The 21,097-nt window shown below is 54.1% G+C and overlaps 1 protein-coding gene across 2 annotated transcripts in view; it reads left to right on the top strand.

The window, feature by feature from the left end:
* Positions 1-20,859, top strand: part of TRIM62 (tripartite motif containing 62) — a 30,447-nt gene extending 9,588 nt beyond the window's left edge. For both annotated transcript variants that reach the window (XM_012765354.2, XM_012765355.2), the window contains exons 3-6: positions 3,496-3,591; positions 7,969-8,225; positions 9,066-9,181; positions 18,516-20,859. In XM_012765354.2, the coding sequence (XP_012620808.1) occupies positions 3,496-3,591; positions 7,969-8,225; positions 9,066-9,181; positions 18,516-19,066 (1,020 nt within the window). In that variant the 3' untranslated portion in view covers positions 19,067-20,859. The remainder of the gene's footprint in view (positions 1-3,495; positions 3,592-7,968; positions 8,226-9,065; positions 9,182-18,515) is intronic.
* The last annotated feature ends 238 nt before the right edge of the window (positions 20,860-21,097 follow it).

The raw sequence follows: 21,097 nt of genomic DNA, 5'->3' as shown, positions 1-21,097 counted from the left end.
CCTGCAGAGGGGAGTGGGTGGGGGGAGCTTTTGCTGATCTGCTCTTTAGAATGCTCGCTGCACCTGCCGTGTGGGGTGCTTGGAGCGGTGGGAGAGCACAGAGGCAGGAGGTAGGGGGGAACCTGGGGCCACAGTCCAGAAAAGAAGTGATGAACCAGGGGCAGTGGGTGTAGAGAGAAGACAACAAATTCCAGGGCAAACCTGATGACTGGGCAGACTGGTTTGGGGGCAGTGGGCGTCCAAGACAACTCCCAGGTTTCTGGCTTGGGTGGCAGTGGGGGGTTGGGCGTGCACTTCCCAAGATGGGAAACATGAGGGGATGGTCAGGTTTGGGGCCCCTAACACTACCCCAGTATTCACTGTGATGTAAGCATCTGTGTCTCTGTCTCCCCGACTCATGTGCACCTCGTGGCATCATGGGTTGGAGCTTGTCCCTCATCACTCTCCCCATCCCTGACACCACACCACGTGGTGCCCAGCACATGTTTGTGGAATGGGCCAGTAAGTGTTCCTTTGCTCCCAGGGTCCAGGAGGAAGGAGCAAGCCAGCTGTTCTTGTTCCCTGACTCCAAAATCAGAGAGGAATTTGTCCAGGTCCCTCGGGTGCCCTGAGCAATGTGAGGAACGTGGCCTCCAGGGCGATTTCTCAGAAATGCTGAAGAGCTGCCTGGGTGGCTGGGTTCTGTGTAGAGAGCCACAGGGACCACCAAGGGGGAGAATTCTAGCACTGGGCCCATCTCCTCAAACATCTGCATCTCAGCCACACAGTGTCCCAAGCTGCACGGCCCCAGGGCCATCCGGAGGAGTGATCCTTCTGCACTCTTAGGCAAAGAGAGTCATCTGCTGCAAGGACTCAGCTGCACGTGAACACATTGGAATGACTTTCAGCTGTTAGTAACAGATCTGACTAAAGTAGCTGAAATTAGATGGGGTGCATTTCTCTCCCGTGTAAAGCAAGTCTATGGGAAAGGACGCCAGGCGGATGCGCTAGAGCCGGCTGCACCAGCTCAGGGAGCTGACCGCGCACATTTCTTCCCAACTCTGTGTCTGGTTACCTTACAGTAGTTAAGAGCTTGAAATTCACCTTGGCAGGAGCATTTATACCACGGAAATTGGCAATTGACACTTATGGGGGCTTTTTTTTCCTAGAGAGCCATCTTCCTAGCATGTCACTGAGTCTAGTGATGGTGTGGCGGCCCCGCGGTCATCTGGGACCCAGGTTCCTCTTCCTTCTGCTCTTCTGGTTTCAGCTTGTGCCTTCCGTCTTCACAGTTGCTTCGTGGCCTGAGATGGCTGCCGGAGTTCCAGCCATCGTGTCTGTGTGACTCTCTACTCTTGCAGAACAAGCTGCTCCCATTTTTCTATCTTCCCCTGTTTCTGTGGCTGGCTTTTCTCATCCTTCAGCTGTCATCTGTGGTGTTACCTCCTTAGAGAAGCCTTCACTGACCACCCTACCTAAAGCCACTCCCCCCATCCCACACTGCTTTATTTTCTCTAGGGAATGTACCATATTGGTAATTATCTCACTCTTTTATTATTTTCTTTGTTTGTTGTCTGTGTTCCCCACTAGACTAGTCTGTAGGAGTGGGGACTGTGTCCGTCTTGGTCACTACTGTATCCCAGTGCCTCAATAGTGCCTGTACATAGTAGCTGCTCAATAGATATCTGTTCACTGACTAAGCAATAGTAAGCAAAGATAATTTTGTTTTCTGCATTCTTCCCTTAGCATGTCAGCATGCCCATTTCCCATGTCGCTACCTGGTCTGTAAAATTAATCGAACTAGACATTTTCTGGGGACCCTCCCTGGTCTGACCAGCTGAATGAGTGGGAGGGAGGGGACTGTGAACAGGTAAGTCAGCCTCCCGGGCACCACTCACAGCCCAGGCCGACTGGCGAACTCAGAGGCTGTTTCCAGGAAATTAATTCGCATGGCAGGCTTCCTGCTTCCTTGAGCCCCATCTCAGTGCCAGGCTGGGGGGGGGCGGGCATAAGAGAGGGAGCAGTGAGGACTGCCCTGGAAGACTCACAGGCTAATATGGGGATGGCAGAGGGACAGATAGGAGAACAACTGGCTATGACCCCATGGGCTAGATTCCCCGTAAGTGCTGGCAGCTGGACCCTGTGCGGGGAGCACCCACCTCCACACCCCATTTGTCATTGGCCAGATAATTCCTGAGTCCCTGCCACATGCTGGGCCCTGTTCTAGATACTAGGGATACAGCCGGGAACATGCCAGACAAGGTTCCTGCCCTCATGAAACTTGCATGCTAGGAGGGAGATGTGCCATAGCTATAGGCCAGTAAGCGAGTAAGGTCTGTCATTCCAGACAGCGGGAGGTGCTATGAAGACCATGAACCAAGGTGTGTGACAGGGGGTATAAGGAGGTGACACTGTACCCGGGGTGCTCAGGCAAGACTCTTCAGGGAGGTGGCATCTGAGCTGATAAGCTAATGATACAAAGGCTGTGAGAAACTCTTGAGAGTGGAGGGCGCCAGCCAGAGGAGATCCAAGTGCAAAGTCTTAAGGCTGGAACCAGCTCAGCGTGGTGGAGGGACAGGGAGAAGGCCACTCCTGCTGGGTGGGAGTGAGGGGGGAGGACGCAGGAGACAAGGATGGGCCTAGAGTGAAGGAGGCCCAAGATTGAAGCAGGTGCCTAAAACTCAGTAATCGAGATGACTAGTATTGGATGCAGTATTTCTTAAATCAAAATTAATGCAAAAAATCCATGATGAATAAAATATGAAAATGTTATCAAGATCACTAGCAGTGCCCTGCAAAACCATACTGGAACCTGAGGCAAAGGAAAGAACCAGTCGTAATACTGATCCTGCTTTTATGTAAAATGTCATCCTGTCTGTTGTGGATTTGTTGCTCACCGTGGCTGTCATTGCGGTAGAAAATGTATCGCCTGGCGTCCCAATGATGGTCTCCAGAGCCAGGCTTTACCCTTCCATGCGTAGCTGTGTGCTTTGGGGCCAGTTTCTTGACTTCCCTGTATCTTTCTGTCCATCGGAAAGTGGGGATCATAGTAATGCCTCCCTTAGGGTGACTGAGAGGCTCCAAGTAAGAGAGCAGCGTCTAGCCCACTGTGAGCCCTTGGAGGATGTCGGAGGTAATCTGAGGGACTGGGTACAGCCTCGGATGGCATCAGAGGATTCTAAGCAGGGAGCGCGGCCAAGTGTGGGCGGGGCGAGGGGTGTAGGTGGCAGGTGATTGTGACAGGGAGACAGGAAGCTCCTAGGATGGCCAGAGAGGAGGCTGTTGCAAAGATCAGGGTGAAAGATGGGGACAGGCCCTGGGGATATTTAGGAGACAGACCCTATAGGACCTGGTAGTGGCTGGAGTGTGACGGGGAGGCAAGCGTTGGGGGGCAGGAGACAGGGACAGGATAACCCCCGCCCCTCGCAGCGGTCAGGGCCAGGCTCCTTGTCACCACGGGATGCCTGGGCCAGGTGTGGCCCGCATCCCATCCCCGCGCCGCCGTGTGTGTTTCAGAGGGAGCTGAAGGAGCAGCTTCAGGCCCTTCAGGACAGCGAGCGGGAGCACACGGAGGCGCTGCAGCTGCTCAAGCGACAACTGGCGGAGACCAAGGTGAGGCTGGCCCGGGCGCGGGGGTGGGGCCTGCAGGGATGGGGCGGGGCTTCAAGGGACCAGACCTAGAGTGAGGGGGCAGGGCGGGGCCCAAGGTGGGGCTTCCCTGAAGGTAAACGGGGCCGATCCACCCCAAGGGGACCCAGGGCTAGGATTTGAGTTGGTTGCCTGGGTTCAGGATGGGGCCATTTCTCCGTTTCCAACTTTGTGTGAAAGTTAGGGTGGGACCAGGGCCATCCAGAAACCCCTGGCGTCCTGAAAGGCTGGGAGAACGGTACCTACTCTCTTTTTCCCTCTCCCCTTATTAAAAACGCCCCTCGAGGGAGAAGCCAACCCTGAGCATGTCCCATCGAAGCCCTTCTGACGGTTTGTGGCCCCTCCCTGGTATCATCACCCCTTAGGCCCAGGCCATGGAAAGTAGGGCCAGACCCTGCCGTCTTTGGCTACGGTGGTCTCTGGGGGGAAAACTTTTTCCTTGGCCTGAGAGGAAGGAAGGACGTGGTGTCTCTCACCACTAACTCACTGTGAGATTTTGGGTAAATTGCACACTTTCCTGGGCCCCTGGTCTTCCCATCTGCACAGTGGGGACTGCCAGCCCCCCCTCCTCCCCGAGCTTCAGGGCTGGCAGGGGGATGCAGAGTCCCCGCTGCACAGAGCAGCTCTGTGCACGGCAAAGTCCAGGCGACCCCAGGCTGGCTCCACTGCCGGCAGGAGCTGGAGCTGAGCCTTAGGAATGCTCGGGGCTCCGGAGGTCATCCTGGGGGCTGGAGAGGCCACTGGAAACCCAGATCTGTGCTCTAGCTTGGCCACCAACCCGCTGTGGGGTCTCAGGAAGGTCATGACAAACATTTCTTCATAGAACATTCCAGAATGTCTCTGGGCAGGACCCTCAGTGGGCGGCAAATGAGAAACAGTCACAGGACTCTGGCTTAATTGCTTCCCACAGCCTCAGTTTCCCCATCCATCTGGTGACTCTGTACTTCTCAGCTGATCAGAAGCAAATGGAAGCCTCTGTCTAGATGAGAAGGGAATATTAGGGTCTGTTTCTCCCCCCCAGAAGAATTCTCTTCTCTCTCCACCCCCCATTGTTTTTCTCTACTGACCTCTTCCTCCCCCGCTTTCCTGTCCATCTGTCTGCCTCTGGGGGGTCCTGTGGGGCCACCTCCCCCTCCAGTTCCCCCAGCCCCGCTTCCTGTCTGGACTGGGGTGTTTATACAAGAAATGCCTATGGACGCTTTGGAGGTCATATTTCACCTGGTGCCTGACTCGGCTTTCTTGCGGCGCCTGCCCCTCCAATGGCCCAGCCTGAGGGCCTTTCTGCTCTCCCTCCTCGGGCCCTGTGTTTTCCTTGGTTGGCCCTGATGACACATTCTTGGCAGGGTCTCTTTCTGAAAGGGCCCCAGCTCCCCCAGGCCCCAGGGTGTTCCAGCAGATTTGGGGGGCTGGGATGGGGGCTGCTTCCCCAGCCCCAGCACTGAAGGGAGGTGGGCTCTGCCCTAGAAAGAACTAGAATAAACCAGGCACAGCAGCGGAGCAGAAGCTTTCTCTGTGCTGAGGGTTGTATTTCCCCATCATTGTCTTGCCAAACCCTACAGAATGTCACCTCTATGACAGCAGGACTCCCCAAAACTTCACACAGTGCCTGGCACACAATAAGTGCTTGTAGAACAAATGAGTGAAAAGAAAAAAAAATCCTTTGGGAAAGAAAGTGTTGTTATCTCAATCTTATCAGCATGGAAACTGAGGCACGGAGAGGTCAAAGGACCAGCCTGAAGCCCCACAGGTAGTGAGTGGCAAATTGGGAGCTTACTATTTGTTCTGTCAGAGCCCAGTGTGTGTTTCAGCCTCGTGCTGGGATGTCCCCCAGGATTTCTCAGTGAGAGCAATGGCTTTGTGGTCAGCAAGCCGGGTAGGTCAGCAGGACCATTGGGAGTGTGCTTGAGGCTTCTGGGGTGGCTGTCACTCTGATGTTCCGCTTCTGAGCTACCCTCTCCTGCCTCTCCCCTCTTGTCCTGGAGACACCAGACCCCCAGCCTGGACAGCAGATAGAGCCTGCACTCAGCTCCGTGCAGCAGTCTTGGGCAGGACCCTTCCCTCCTGGCCTCCCTCCCCCATCAAGCAGCTCCTGGCTGCCAGCCTTGGGCCAGGCCCTGGGACAGGCATGGGGGTGCAGGGCTGAGGAAGATGTCATTCCTGCTCATCAGGCAGGAAAACACAAAATGTGGGACAGTGTATTAAGAGTGTTTACAGAAGGCTCTGGGAACATCTAACTGCCTGGAAAAGTTAGAGAAGGAATCTCAGAAGAGGCATTAATAGCTTTCAAGCTAAGTCTTGCAGGATGAGTAGGAGTTTGCCAGTTGAATAAAGGGTTTGGGTGAGAGGTCATTCTAGGCAGGTGGAATTGCAATGCAGTGGCACTAGGGAGGTAAGTTAGAATCATATTGAAAAAGGCTCTGAATGCCCAGCTAAGGAATTGTCATTTTACAGTCATTAAGGAGCCAAGGAAGGTTCCTAAACACAGGATCGGCTGTGACCCAGCTTGTGCTCTAGAAGGGTCACTCTGGTGGTGAGTTTGTTGGCAAAGACAGGAGTTGCTTTGTGGACTGAGTTGGAGGGACCTGGGAGACCCTAGGAGGACGTGTTGGGGAGACAGTTGGAAAAATGGGCATGGCGCTCAGGAGACACACAAGGCCCTCCGTGCAGACTTGGCAGCCATCCTCAAAGCAGTGGGAGCTGCAGATGGGGGAGGCGTGAAGGGTGACAATGGGAGGAGCTGGCCTGGATGAGCCCTGAGGGGCATGGGTGGCAGCAAGGTGGCAGGTGCAGAGATGGGACGAAAAGCAGAACTTTCAGTGAGTAGAGGGTTGCCAGTGGGCCATGCTGCTGCAGAGCGGTCTGGCTAGAACCAGAGGGGTGGCCATGGGGCCTGGGGGCCTTTGGAGGGCAGCTCCAGGTGGGGTGGGGAGGACAAACCCATGTTCCCCATCGGCAATGTGCCGTTGCGGGAGCCTCAGCCCTCCCCAGCTGAGGGGCTCGGGGAGGCCACCGCAGCCTCTCCTCCACCCCCTTTGTCTGCCTGCGTCCTGGGTGGGCATGCGCGCAGGGAGGCTGGCCCGCTGCCAGCAGTTCTTCCTGCAGGCCAGCAGCAGTGTCGGGGAGGGAACAGGCCCTAATTGAGCCTTTGTCGAGCCTCCCACAGAGCCCTGGGCACTGAACACAGTGGGGTTTCTGACTCCATGAACTCCCAGCCAGAATCCCACAAAGTAAAATTGCAGAGGCAGGCCCCACATGCTGCTGCAGCCTGGCCGCGCTTCCGTGCCCGGTGTCATCCTGACTCTCATCTTCACTGACACTGTTCCCTCCGCCTGTTCCCCCATCTCCCAGCTGATATCCTGCCGATCCCTCAGGCCTCAGCTCAGGAGCCATCTCTCAATGACAACTTCTTCAGTCACCAGGCTCTTTCTCTGCCCTTTGGACTATTCCATGCATTTTATGAACATCCCCATTTCATCTTCACCCCAACCCTGCAATGTCATTTTTGTTGCTCCTTTCACAGATAAGAAAACTAAGGTTCATAGATCTTATGCAATTGAGTTTCCACAGCTGGAGACCCAGAGCTAGACTCTTTCCGCAGGCTGATGGGCACCCAACAAGTGCCCTTCCTCCCTCCACCCACTCATGGTCCCTTGGGGACAGAATCATGCAAGTCCACCCTAACCTCCTCTGATCATGGCCCTAACACCATGTTCCTTAGCCAGAGAGTCATAGGGGTGGCAGGACAGGGCGAGTGACCACCAAGGTTTACCCAGCACGTTGCAGTTCATAAAGCTTTTTGACATCTGTGATCCCCTTGTCATCTTGCCTGGAGTCTCACGAATGAGCCTCATGAATGATTTTTTTTTTTAAATAAAGACTTCACTATATACCAGACTGAACCCAGCATCTTCTCCTGCTCCTACCTGTAACCCCAGCTTCCCCATCCCTCCTACCCCTGAGCTAGAAAGCTGGGCACTGTCCTCAGCTCCTTTCTCCCTGCCCCTCTGTAGCCAATCAGCCACCAAGGCCAAAGAGGCTGCCCTCTAGATGTCTTTCAAACCCTGTCGCTCCCCATCGCCACTGCTCCTCTGGTTCAAGCCTCATCGGCTTCTCCTGGAAGGTTTGGTCAGCCTCCTACAGGGCCTCATAGAACTCCATGCTGTGCCTGGCCGTGCCAGTCGTTCCAGACCCCCGGTGCCTTTGCACGTGCCATCCCCCACCACGTGTGCCCTTCCCCACCCTTTCCCCTCTGCGTGTCAGGGCTCTCGGTTTCCTCCTCTCACCCAGGGAGCACCCATCCGCACCTCCCCTCCCGTAATCCCTGATGACTGTCCCCCACAGTCTTCCACCAAGAGCCTGCGGACCACCATCGGCGAGGCCTTCGAGCGGCTGCACCGGCTGCTGCGCGAGCGGCAGAAGGCCATGCTGGAGGAGCTGGAGGCGGACACAGCCCGCACGCTGACCGACATCGAGCAGAAAGTCCAGCGCTACAGCCAGCAGCTGCGCAAGGTGCAGGAGGGGGCCCAGATCCTGCAGGAGCGGCTGGCCGAGACCGACCGGCACACCTTCCTGGCCGGGGTGGCCTCCCTGTCAGAGCGGTAAGTGCCACCTGCTGGGGATCTTCCCCGGGTGGGTGTCCCCTCCCTGGCCTGTGCGGGGTGGTGGGAGCGGAGGCAGACGGAGCCGTTAGCAGAGAAGCCATTCATTCAGACCTTCATCAAACATTTATGGGATGTCTGCTGTGCGCCAGAGCCTGGGCTCAAGGCTTCGTGTGTTTATATGTGATATGTCATGTATATTACAGATCATAGGTGATATTTAATAATATTAAGTATATTGCATATATTATAAATATACTGTATGTGTTACTTATAATGGTGATAATGCATGTTTTTATATATATAAAAGCTTTATATTACTGTAACCCTCCCAGCCCCTTGAAGGTAGTGACCACTGTCATCCTCATTTCACACATGTAGAAACTGAGGCTCAGAGGTGCTAGATCAGTTGGCCAAAGCCCCTCATCTGGTAAGTGGCGGGGCCAGGATTCAAGCCCAGGCTCTGTGGCCCTCAAAGGCTCCCTTAGTAAGAATAACACTCAGTCATTGGCTTGTTGGTGATCCACACTGATCACTAACATCGTGAGTTTTGGTGTTGACCTTGAGCCAAGCACTGTGCTAAGCACTTTCTATACGTTATGCCACGTAATCCTCACAGCAAGCCCAGAAGGCTGGAGCTAGCACAGCATTCAAAAGACGAGAGAACTGAGGTTAATGGCTAGAGAGATCAGAGGTGGCACAGGCAGGCGCTTGAATCTGAGTCCCGCAGACTGCTCACTTTTGACCCTGCCCCGTGTCAGCTGCCTTGAAGGTGACTCAGGGCACAGGGCATTGGGAATCCAGTCCCCAGTGCGGCCTCCTCTCCTGCTCTTCTTCCAGGCTCAAGGGGAAAATCCATGAGACCAACCTCACCTATGAAGACTTCCCAACTTCCAAGTACACAGGCCCTCTGCAGTACACCATCTGGAAGTCCCTGTTCCAGGACATCCACCCAGGTAAGGCATGGATGGCTACGGGCCAGAGCTGGGTGAGGCATGGCCCAGCCCGGCCCAGCCCAGCCCAGCCCAGCCCAGCCCCCCTGCCCTAAACACAGCAGGGGGAAGGCGGGGAAGTGAGCAGAGTGCATTGCTGAGCACCTGCTGTGAGGTCTGTGCTGGGCACCTGCACAACCAGTCAGCTCAGTGAATCTTCATAAAATTCCATGAGGTAGATTCCATTATCATACCCACTCTTCAGATGAGGAGACTGAGGCGCCGAGTACTCCACTGACTCATTCTCCATGTATAGTATATATAAGCACCTACCTGACGCCAGGCACTATTCTAGGTGCTGGAGATACAGCAGTGAGCAAAACAGGCAAAAAAAAAATCCCTGCCCTCCTGGATCTTACATGCTAGGGTATGAGAAAGACAGTAAATGCATAGAATCCACAGTGCATTATATACTGAGACAGGATAAGGAAAGCAGCCAGGGGAGGTTGAGGTAGGACAGAAATTGAGATAGGGGATCCAGTACGAAGGCCTCACTGAGAAGGAGGGTGCTACCGGGTAGATACCTGAGAGAAGAGTTCCCTGGCATGGCAGCAGCATGTGCAAAGGCCCTGAGGCAGGAGCGTGTCTGGCATGTTTAAGGACCAGCCAGGCCAGTGTGGCTAGAGTGGAATGAGTGAGACGGAAAGTGAGGGGAGGAGGTAAGACAGGCAGCAGTGGCCAGACCTTAAGGGCCTGTCGGCCGTTGTGAGAACTTTATGCTGAGTGAGATGAGAGCCATTGGAGGGCTGGGGCAGTGAAGTGACAGGAGCCGGCTTGGGTTTTTAGGGGATCCCTCAGGCTAGTGGGCTGAGAATAGACTGAAGGGGGTGAAGGATGGAGTCTGGGGAACTGGCTAGGAGACTACTGCATTATCCAGGGAGAAGTGACAGTGCAGAGCCAGAGGGTAGGAGGGGAGGAGGCAAGAAGGAGTCAGATTTAGGATATATTTTGAAGGGACAGCCAACTGTATTTGCTAATCCTGTGTCTCAGGTGTGAGAGAAAGAAGACAAGGAACAGGTACAACAAACACTGTCTGGGTGGCAGGCACACTGATAGCCCTGACTCAAACATTACAAAAGAAATCTGTGTAACCAAAAACATTTGTACCCCTATAATATTTTGAAATAAAAATAGTAATAATAAAAAATATTTTTAAAAGAAGGAAGACAAGGAAAGTAACAAGGATTTGGGCCGAGATCACTAGAAGCCTGTGAGGTTTGTGATGTCTCACTGCTGATGTGGAAAAGGTCATTGGTTTGACAAGTCAGCGGTGCAGGAGAAAGGTCAGGGCTGGTGTCCTTAACATGTGGACAGTATTTAGTGAGCCTGGATGAGGTCACTGAGGAAGGAGGGTAGATAGAAAAGAGAGAATGCCACTCTTAACATCTGGAGCCCTGGGGCACTCCTAGAAGTCAGGGGCAGGAGGGGACCAAGCCCAGGAGACTAAGAGGGAGCAGTCAGTGGGCCAGGAGGGCAACCTGGGCCTGTCCTGGAAGCCACGTGGTGGGCAGGTGGAGGAGAGAGTGGTCAACAGTGGCAAAGGCTGCAGAGCCAGGCGTGGGAGACCCAGAATGGGCTGTTCTCCAGGTGTAGCAACGTGGAGGTCATTGGTGACCTTGAGAAAAGCCGTTTTGACAGAGTGATGGCGGTAAAAGCCTATTTGGAGCCCATCAGAGAGTGGAGACAGTGGGTAGAGGCTGTGCTTTCAAGCAATTTTATTTAAAGGGAAGGAGGCGGAATGTGGCAGCGGCTGTTTTTTTTTTTTTTTTAAGATAGAAAAACTACAGCGCATTTGCGGGATGATGGAAAGATACAGTAGAGGGGGCAGAGTTGAGGACGAAGGAGAGAGAGTTGCAGGAGTGGCAGCCTTGACTGCCACCCACCAGTGGGACCTGCTACGCAGCCAAGGGCCAGCCTCTGCAGGGGGCACAGACAGGTGGGACAAGTGGACGCCAAAGCCGAGGGGCCGTGGTGCGAACTTGGAATCCTCTTCTGATGGCTGCACCCTTCCCGGGGAGGTGGGAAGCCAGACGATCGGCTGGGCAAGGGAGGAGGTGATGGGAGGTTTGCAGAGAGGAGAGAAGGTCCGAAGCAGGTGTTTGGAAGAGTTAGCAGCCCCTGGGACTGGGAGATCAATGCCTTCCCCAAATCACAAGCCCACAGTGCAGATCCAGGCTGACTGCAGCGGGGAACCTTGTGTGTTCCCCATGTCCTTTAGAGGAGAGACATAGATACAGAAGGGAATTCTCCCTGAGGTAAGCACCATTATTATAATCATTTTTTCTGATGAAGAAATTTGAGGCATAGAGCTGTTTGGAACTTGACTGTGGTCACAGCCTGTAAATGGTACAGCCAGAATTTAAACCTGGTGTCAGATCCCAGAGCCTGGGTCCTTACCTACTAAGCTAACTGGCCATTCTCTGGCCTCACACACACGCACAGGTAGCTGGGGAGAGCGGCTCAGAGAGGCTCACTGATGTCCTAAGGTCACACAGGAGCCAGAGTTCTTTCCACCTGTCTGGATTCATTCTTCTGCCCTACAGACATGAACAGCCCCTCCAGGCTCTTTGAGGAGTCAGGGGAAATAGAGGGGCAGCCAGAATCTGACAGTCCAGTGGGACAAGGGCCGTGACAAGGGACTTGCATGGCGCCATGGGAGCCCAGAGGGGGCAGGAGACGGGCCAGAGAAGGCACAGACAGACCATGTTTGAACTGAGCGCCGTGGTGGGGGATGAGGGATCAGGACAGTCCCCAGCTCTGGGAACAGGATGATCCCAGCAAGTCACGGATTGTGCCCTCGGGTAGGGATGGGGAGGGGCTGGGACAGCCACAGAGCTGGGCTCCCTGTGGGTGCCATAAGTTGTTACTGATTTCACAGAAGGGGAAGGGCACCTCCGACTTCTCTTAAACTTGGTCCTGTGCCCTCATTGACAGAGGGGGCCAGAGTGGGGCGAAGGGCCCACTTCCCAGCAGACTGGCTGGTGGCTCTGGGCTGTCCTCCTGGGGCAGGGGTCTCTGCGTGCTCTCAGCCTTAGAGGGACTTCCACACTGGGGCCCAGCAGGGCGAGGGCCATAATTCCAGGAGGCAAGAAGCACATCCGAGGCTCTTCTTCCCTGCCTAGTCACTGACCCAGGGGAGCCCCTCGAGCAGGGGTTCTAGGGAGCTCACTGTCCCAGCTGCCACCTGCTCCATCCCTGTCTCAGCTCAGACCAGGCACCTTAGCCTGATATCCAAGGCCCTGTAAGATCTGGGCCTTGCCAACTTCTCATTCTCCCCTCAGTTTCATTCTCAGCTACAATGAACCATCCTTTAGTTCTTAAATGAGCCATATTCCCCCTCCTGCACATTTTTGCACATGCCGTTCCCTTTGCCTGGATCCCTCTACACAGTCCCCAGTCTTTGATGGCCAACCCTTACTCTCTTTCACTTAGTTTATAAACACCTCCTCTGAGAAGCCTTCCTGGGTTTCTCCAGACCACCCTGGGCTTTCCTGGTCTCACTGTTTTATCATTCATTGTCGGCGTGGCTGTCACCCTCACTGGCCTGCGAGCTCAGAGGGGTCAGGGGCCGGCTCTGATTCTTCCCCAGCAGCCAGCACAGTAAAAGTTTGTTGATGAATGAAGAAAGAAATGAGTGAGTCCCATTTCTGCTGCTAGAATAGTGCCCAGCATAAAGCAGGCACTCAATAAATATTTGTTGAACGAAGGAACTTGCTGCAGACTTCTTCCCCTGAGCCTCAGTTTCCTCCTTTGTAAAGCAGGGATGCTGGGATCCCCTTCTCGACCCGCTCACAGGTGAGCAGATGGATGTGGGGCTTGCTGCTTGCCCCAGAGTGGGGCTTCTCACCCTCAGCACTGTTGATACCGGAGGCTGGATGATTCCTTGTCATAGGCACCGTCCTGTGCAGCATGGGATGTTTAGCAGCATCCCCGGCCTCCATCCACTGCGTGCTAGCTGCCACCCCTCTCAGCTGTAACAAACAAAAATGTCCCTGGACGTTGCCAAATGTTCCCTGAGCAGCAAAATGGCCCCAGTTGAAAAGCACTGCCCCAGAGAAAGCTGCCTGCAGGAGAAGGGCCGAGAGAGTGGCAGCCAGTAGCATGTGCCCCGAACATCCTGCTGGGAGCAGAGGCCCCTGGGGAGTTCAGAGAACAGTGGCCTGGTTGGCTGGGCCCCTTCCTTTGTCTGTGGGGCCTGTGAAGTCACTCTGGCTCCTCTGCCAGCACCAAAGCCCTTTATGTCCAGATGGGAGCGGTGCCCCCAGAGACCTAGCCCACAGATTCTAGCAGCTTCCTGTCTGCCCCTCCCTCCCCCCACCCCCGGCCCAGGCTTCCCACTAGGTCACCTGAAAACCCCATTTAGCACCTGTCACTCCCCTGCTCTGGAACTTCCACTGTCGACCACCCCCCACCCCCTGCCCCTGCCCCAGCCTAGTGTCAGAAAGCCTTCCTCCCGTGCACCCTTCCGCCCGCCTGGTCTGGATTCCCCAGCTCCCAGCACACACTGCCTCCCCAGCCGGGCCAGGCAGCCCATTGTCCCAAGGACATCAGACACTGCCCCGCTCGCTCGCTCTCACCAGCTCCTGCTCTGGGAAAAGCCCCCCCCCCAACCCCTGCTTAGCTGAATCCAATCATTTCGGGTCCCAGCACAGTCATGCCTGGCTGTGTGACCCAGGGCAAAGCGCTTCCCTCTCTGAGCCTTCATTTCCTCATCTATCAGACAGGGATAGTCTCCCAGGGTAGGTATGAAAATTAAAGTATTTATTCGTGATGACAGTCCTATGACTTTGTAGGTACTTGATACCTGTTTGTTACTGTTATGATCGTGAATCATATGATGGTTCGTCCGTCTTGCCGAACAGGCTTTCTGAGGCCACGTGACGGAAAGAACAGGATATAAAAAGACCTCAGCTCAAGTTCCAACTCTGCTTCCACCCCAAGCAGCAACTTGAGCAAGCTACTTAACTCACAGAGGTCTCCTTGGAGCCTCAGTCTCCTCTTCTGAAAAATGGTTACAGTGGTTTGTGCCCCTGGGACTGCTGTGGTGTTCCCATGAGCTAGTGGGTGTGAGGGTGTTTTGTAAACGCCTGCCCTATGCGGCTGAGGGCCTGAGAAGTGGAGGGCCTGAGGGAGCAATTTCTCAAAGGCCGGGCCAGAGGAAACAGCCGAAGGCTTTTCCTGTCCTGTCAGGCTTGAATCCGAGTCTCTGAGAACAAAGAAACAGGAGCTACTGGCTGCCGTGGGAAGGTGCTGGGCTGTGTCCTGGGAGGGTTTTCTCTGCTGCTTGGGCCGCTGCACAGTGGTTGACCGACCGGTGGCCGGGAAACATTTCCTGAGGCCTCCACAGTCCATGACTTCCTGAGTGCCTTTGACCTTGAGGTCTCAGAGAGGCTTAAAGGGGTGGAGAACACACCTGGAGACCAGACGGGCTGCTCAGTGCCTGGCTTTTTGTTTTTATGAAACTCAGTGTCCTGGGACCTAGAAATGAGCTCTGACCTATAAAACAGTGAGCCCCAGGGGACTGCTTTTGTTGTGCTGAGCCTGTCACATCCCCTGAGGATAAGGGTGGGTGGAGGGATTGCCAGTGGCTACACAGGGACAGACTTCTCAGAGGAGGGGGGGTGTTGCCATGCCCCCTTTACTCTGCGTAGGCTGAGGCTGAGCCCCCACCCCTTGCAGGGCCTTTCTGCCCTGAGCCTCGGTTCCTGCCTATTGCTGGTCTCAGTCATCCTGGGCACCTTGGCTACAAGGCCCAGGTCCCCCCTGGCACTCAGAACTGCTGCCACTCTCGCCGGGACACTGGCCTGCTCTGCCCCTCGGCCCTCTGCTGTAGACACCTGAGTGTGACCCATCCCCCTGCCGTAGGGGCTGCCCGTCTATATCTGATTAGGTTCTTCTTCCCTCCCCAGCTCTCCTGCCACAGCACACCTCACACCTCGTCCCCTCCTACCGCCACCCCACGGTGGGAATTCCCCGCAATGCGGGGCAGGAGCCTGCTGGCTCTGACATGCCGCCCTGTGACCGGTCAGCCTGCAGGGCCAGGCGTCCACCCTTGGACCCTCACGCTCCACATCTGTCTTCTCACGCCCCCCCCCCTTCGTGTCCCTGGACAGAGGGTCGTGTTTCCAGTGACCCCTCTCTTCACAGGGCTAATTGTTTCCATACAGCACTCTGAGTTCTAAGGAGAGGAAAGAAAAGTGTAAAATGCAAAGCTACGTTTACTCCTGACAGAGATCTTGGAAGGAGCAGTGAGCTTTGTCAGGGTGTATGAACAGAAGCACAGCTCAGGGACCGGCGGGCACTCCCTGACGGGGACAGTCACCGCCACTGAGGCATCTTATCTCTGTGTGTGGGCGCAGCCAACAGAGGTGATGAAAGCGGGGACAGTGCTCCTGCCGAGCATAGTCGTGTCCCCACCCCACCAGAGACGGAAAGAGCGGGAGAATGGACGCAGAAGGCCTTCGCTCTGAGGAACGGCGGCGGGCTTCCTTCTCCCCACCTTTCCTCACCTCTGTCTCACTCTGGCCTGGAAATGGTTGTCCAGGCTGAGGAGAGCCAGTCCTAGGCTCCCCTCCTCCTTTGGCTGGTCACCAAGTCCCCCGGGGAGGAAGGAGTATGCAGAGGTCTTGAGGAGAGGTCCTGAGATTTTTAGAGCCAGACCTGCTAAGCGGGTGTGGCCAGCCCAGAGCCAGGTGACCCAGCCTGTGCCACCTGCCTACCACGAATGGAGCCAATTTAACTTGCTCTGTCTTTCTGGATACCCGCCTCATGCCAGGCCCTGTGCTGGGCCCTGGACACGCAGGAGAGGGCCTAGTTACATGGTGCACAGTCCCTGCACTCCTGGTGCAAATGGGACAAGATGTGATGTGAGCACAGAAGACTGTATACCCCATGCTGGTGACAGGGCACAAACAAAGTTAAGGAATTTCATAAGCAAACATGCTGGGTGACCAGGGAGACTTTCTAAGGATGGGCTGTTTGAATTGAGCCTCATGGGTGTGGTTGCAACAAGCAGCAAGGAGGTTGGGGGGGGGGGAACAGTGTGAGCAGGGGCTTTTGTTGTGGGCCTGAGTGGGGTGGGGAGTGGCAGTGAGACAATCACTGGGGCCAGATTGCAGATGGCCTTGGTGAGTCCCCGCTTGGCCGGTATTTGGGACTGGCCATGTCTTCTGAGACTAGTCATGTCTTCTCTCTGGGTCTCAGTTTCCCCATCTGTCAAATGGAAGAGTTGGCCTAGAATTAGTGTTTTTCAACCTTTTCAGATCTTTGTGTACTTTTTTTGTTTTAAAAAAAAAAATTCTGTTGATCTGGTTGACTTAAAAAAATTTAAAAAAAAAGGCAACTTTATTGTGAAAACTAAGACATGATAGTATACTCAGACAACTAGGTTGTACAACAAAGGACTTACAAATTCCCTTTCTGATGTTCTCCAATTTATAAAGTGGAAAATCATGAGATCTACAAATGTAATGAAGGAGAACTTTATCTTTGCATGTTACTTACATAAGACCCATATTCACTCTGGGGTGGAAACTTATGTTGAAATTATCACATTGGGGCCCTATGCCTCAAACGGTGAAGCAGGGGCACAAATGCACTCAAGGATGCAGCAGCTCATTGTTGGTGGCCACTCAGGAAAAATATTACTGAAATCAGTCTCTTGTCCGATTAAAGCTGTAGTTATGGCTTGTGGTATAGGAAGTCTGGTGTTGAATGAGCTCCTATTGCTTATCCCAAGGGCAGTGCTTGTTTAGCATTCAGGTGTGTGTTTTGTCCTTTTCTCAGACCACTAATTTCAGTGAAGAACTCTGCAGAAACATGGCTTAGGTTCCCTTAAATCATTTTGAGTGCTTCAGACAAGGTGCTGGACCTTGGAACCAACAAGCAGGTTACTGGTCATAGTACCTCTCAACTTCAAAGGCTTTTTCAATAGACACAGGAACAGGCTGCTCCACTTTCAACTCTTCCTAGAAGCTTGACCTTGGGCAGATTGGCATGCATCCTAAGATAGAGGGACATACTATCACTGGGATGATCTGTATTCACCCTGGCAGGCAGTTGAGTTCCTCAGGAAAGGTTATGAGATGCTGGAGCATCATTTCAATGCTGGCTTTGCAGAAAGATGGATCTTGTCTCATTCTCCCACCAGTAAGCTCCTTTGAGCTTACATCTGAAAAACATTTCCAGGAGTGAGCTCTCTTCTATTCAAACGTGCGCCGGAGCCCAACAGTAACAGAAAAAGGAGCCCTTGTGTACTTTTCCTAACAAATAATTTGGAATGTCTCAAAGATAATATGACCTTTCTACAATTTCAAGTATAACCTTTTCTCACAATCTCAAGTGTGATGCGGGTATATACATACTCTGGCTATACTGTAAAGGAAAAGCAGAAGGGAATTATTTATAATAAAACATTTCATATGTCAATATGTAGATGTTCACTCTCAACCACGCCAGAAATGAAGTAGTCAGGGGCTCTTGTTAAAGATCAACGCCATTCTCCCTCATGTGCAGTCCTGAACAGGTAGGTTGTGTCAGTCAGTGCTGTCGTCCTTCGAGATGTATTTTCCAAAAAACCCAAAAATTCTTAGTGAAGTTCCAAACAAAACAAATCCAGCCTTCTCTCAGTTTACATGATAGTATTCCAAAATATCCAGTATAAAAACTGCAAAAATGATTTCATGTTCATACATAAAATGGAGTTAGGTTGTAGCTTCGGGTCATTATAAAAAAAGATTTTTCATCCACGTAAATGGCTGGTGTGAAATCCCTGGGGGTGGGGGAAGGTGTGGACAGAAGTTCCCTGTGTAAGACTGTCCTGTGCATTTCCTCCGGGTCTTTAGCATGCCTGGGTCCCACCTGTCATTGGAACAAACCCAACACCCCCACAAATTTCCAAATCACCCCCTACCAGGTAGTAGCACCTACATGATCTTTGAGCTTCCTTTCAGCTTGAAAAGTTCCTAATTCTGGACCTTGTTCTAGTTAACTGGGTACACATTTGTGAGTGCCCAATATGTGTCTTGCCCCAGGCATCAGACAATGAACAAGCAGCCATAGCCCCTGCTCCCCTACAGCCAAATTTAAATCTGGAAGGACCTTAGCCATCACCCTTACAGAGGAGGAAGAGGAGGCCCAGAGAGGGTGAGCTTATATTCAGGGTCATACAGCAGGCAGTGGCTTCCTTGGTACCAACCAGGAACCTGGTTGTACCAGGAACCCTGCCGTCAGGGAGGCACTGCATAGAGGATGAACAGCCTTCTCTCTACTCATCTTCTGTCCCTCCTTTGCCCTGCAGTGCCAGCTGCTCTGACCCTGGACCCAGGCACTGCCCACCAGCGCCTGATCCTGTCTGATGACTGCACCATTGTGGCCTATGGCAACCTGCACCCACAGCCACTGCAGGACTCGCCGAAGCGCTTTGACGTGGAGGTGTCAGTGCTGGGCTCTGAAGCCTTCAGTAGCGGCGTCCACTACTGGGAGGTGGTGGTGGCGGAGAAGACCCAGTGGGTGATCGGGCTGGCCCATGAAGCCGCTAGCCGCAAGGGCAGCATCCAGATCCAGCCCAGCCGCGGCTTCTACTGCATCGTCATGCACGACGGCAACCAGTACAGCGCCTGCACGGAGCCCTGGACGCGGCTCAACGTCCGGGACAAGCTCGACAAGGTGGGTGTCTTCCTGGACTATGACCAAGGCTTGCTCATCTTCTACAATGCCGATGACATGTCCTGGCTCTATACCTTCCGCGAGAAGTTCCCTGGCAAGCTCTGCTCCTACTTCAGCCCCGGCCAGAGCCACGCCAATGGCAAGAATGTCCAGCCACTGCGGATCAACACTGTCCGGATCTAGTCGCGGCAAGAGACCACAGCCTTCTGGGGCCACTGCCACCAGCAAGAGCCCTGCCCAGGAGATGGGAGACTGGACTCTGGCCCACCTTGGCCACTCTGAGACCTCAGGCCAGTTGTTTACCCATCAGCCTCCATTTCTCTGTCTGTAAAATGGAATTTGTGCCCCATGATTCCTGACCTGTCTTCCAGCATCCGTGTTCTGTAGCTCTGACCTTGATGGGGATACAGCTTTGGTCCAAGGATGTGACTTGGCTTCTCCTCAGGGCAACCCCTGCCCAACCCTCATCCCCATCCTCTCAGGGGCAGGGGACTACCTCCCTATGTCTCCCTCCTGCCCAGCTGCCCTGGCCTCAGGAAATGTCAGAGTGTGGCCAGTGGTTGGCGACCCAAAGGATACACAGAGCCCTCCTATGCCCTGTGGCCTAAGACCTGCACCTGACCGAGCTAGTGATGGGCCACTTTACCCTGGACCCCAGCCCGCAGTGGACACAGGCGGTAGCTGGTCCTAGGCTTGTCTGAGAACCACCCTCTCCTGTCACCCCCATCCCAAGAACTATGAGGTTCCTGCTTTTCCCACAGATCTGCAGGGGAGCAGTGGTGCTGGGGCCTGTGGAAGGTGCCCAGTAGTCAGGCCCAGATGTTGCAGTCACTGTGCCACCACCTTCCACCCACAGGCCTAAGGGCAGAATAAGGGCACAGCCCAGGCTGGTGCAGAGCCCATCAGCCTAAAGCCACCTGCAGAACAAGCCTCACCGGATGATCAAGGTCCCCAGCAGCTCTGGAGAAGGGTCCAGCCAGCCCTCATCAGCCAGACCCCGTGACCTTCTAGAGTGTGGGGAGGCTGCTGGGAATAGTTGTTACCATTAGGACCCAAGCGCTGGGAGGAGCTGTTGGCTGGGACCCCTCGCCAGACTTGGCGTCTATCTCAGTTAGGATCCTGTTGCAGAAAACAAGCGCCACTTTAGCTGGCTTAATTAGACAAGGATTTATTACCTGGTCCCTGGTGGCCTGCAAAATCCTTGGAAGGGCTGGAGGAGCAGACTCGACTGAATTTCCAAGAACAGCTCCCAGCCACCAAATTCATCATGTCTGTTGTGACCGGGAACACTGCTCCCGTCTGCAGGAAGCCGCTGCATCAGAAAGCTGCTGACTGCGGAACTGTGCTTGCTCCCTCTGCCAGCAGCCCTGCCAGCAAATGAGTGTCCCAGGGCCTGCCTCTCTCCCACTTAACCCAGTTTCCAAACCCAGAGCTATACGAGGGATTCTGTTTGGGGACACTGAAGTCAGATCCAGAACCTTGGCCACAAGGGAGTCCGGGAAACGTAATTTTCACCTTCCCAGTGTCAGGCACACAAAAGGAGGAAGCTAGGAGGGACGTTAAGCCCATCTGCATTTGTTGCCACAGCACTTGATGTGAAGAACTCCGGAGAGACTGGAGCCCACCTCTAGGCCTGTCCTGTGGCTCTGTCCCTGCCCAGAGGCGGGCACTCGAGGCGTGGGCTGCAAGACGGAGCAGAAACGTCTCCCGGCCTCGGCTTCTCTCCTAGTCGTGGGGCCTCGATTCTGTACTTGGGGCCTCTGAACACACCATCCCAAAGGAGCCAGAGGAGCTGGACTTGAGGGGCTCTTACTCAACAGCTGCTGCCCACTGGGGCCTCCCTGAGCAAGAATAATCCTCAGCCCCACCCAGCCCCTTCCACTACCAGAATCTGGGCCACCCCAGCAGTATTTTTATTTAAAATGTCACCCATTTTGTGAGTTATGATCGATTTGTATTAAAGTTACAGGATGTCAGTCGTCATTTCCATTCATTTTGACAACACAGCGGCCCACCTGTTCTGTCCCGGGTGGTGTACGTACACGAGCATGGCTAATCCATGCTCTCCTGGGTGAATGTTAATAGTATATGATGCTCATCTTACAGGGGAGGAAAGAAGAGGTTCAGAGAGAGGATGTGACTGGCCTGGAGTCCTACGTCCCGCACTAGTAAACACCACACCACGAGCCTGTCCAGACACTTCCCAGCCAGGGA

The sequence above is a fragment of the Microcebus murinus genome, chromosome 2, assembly GCF_040939455.1.
Source record: "Microcebus murinus isolate Inina chromosome 2, M.murinus_Inina_mat1.0, whole genome shotgun sequence".
In the NCBI taxonomy this organism is placed as follows: domain Eukaryota; kingdom Metazoa; phylum Chordata; class Mammalia; order Primates; family Cheirogaleidae; genus Microcebus; species Microcebus murinus.
This window is presented reverse-complemented; position numbering and strand designations above follow the sequence as displayed.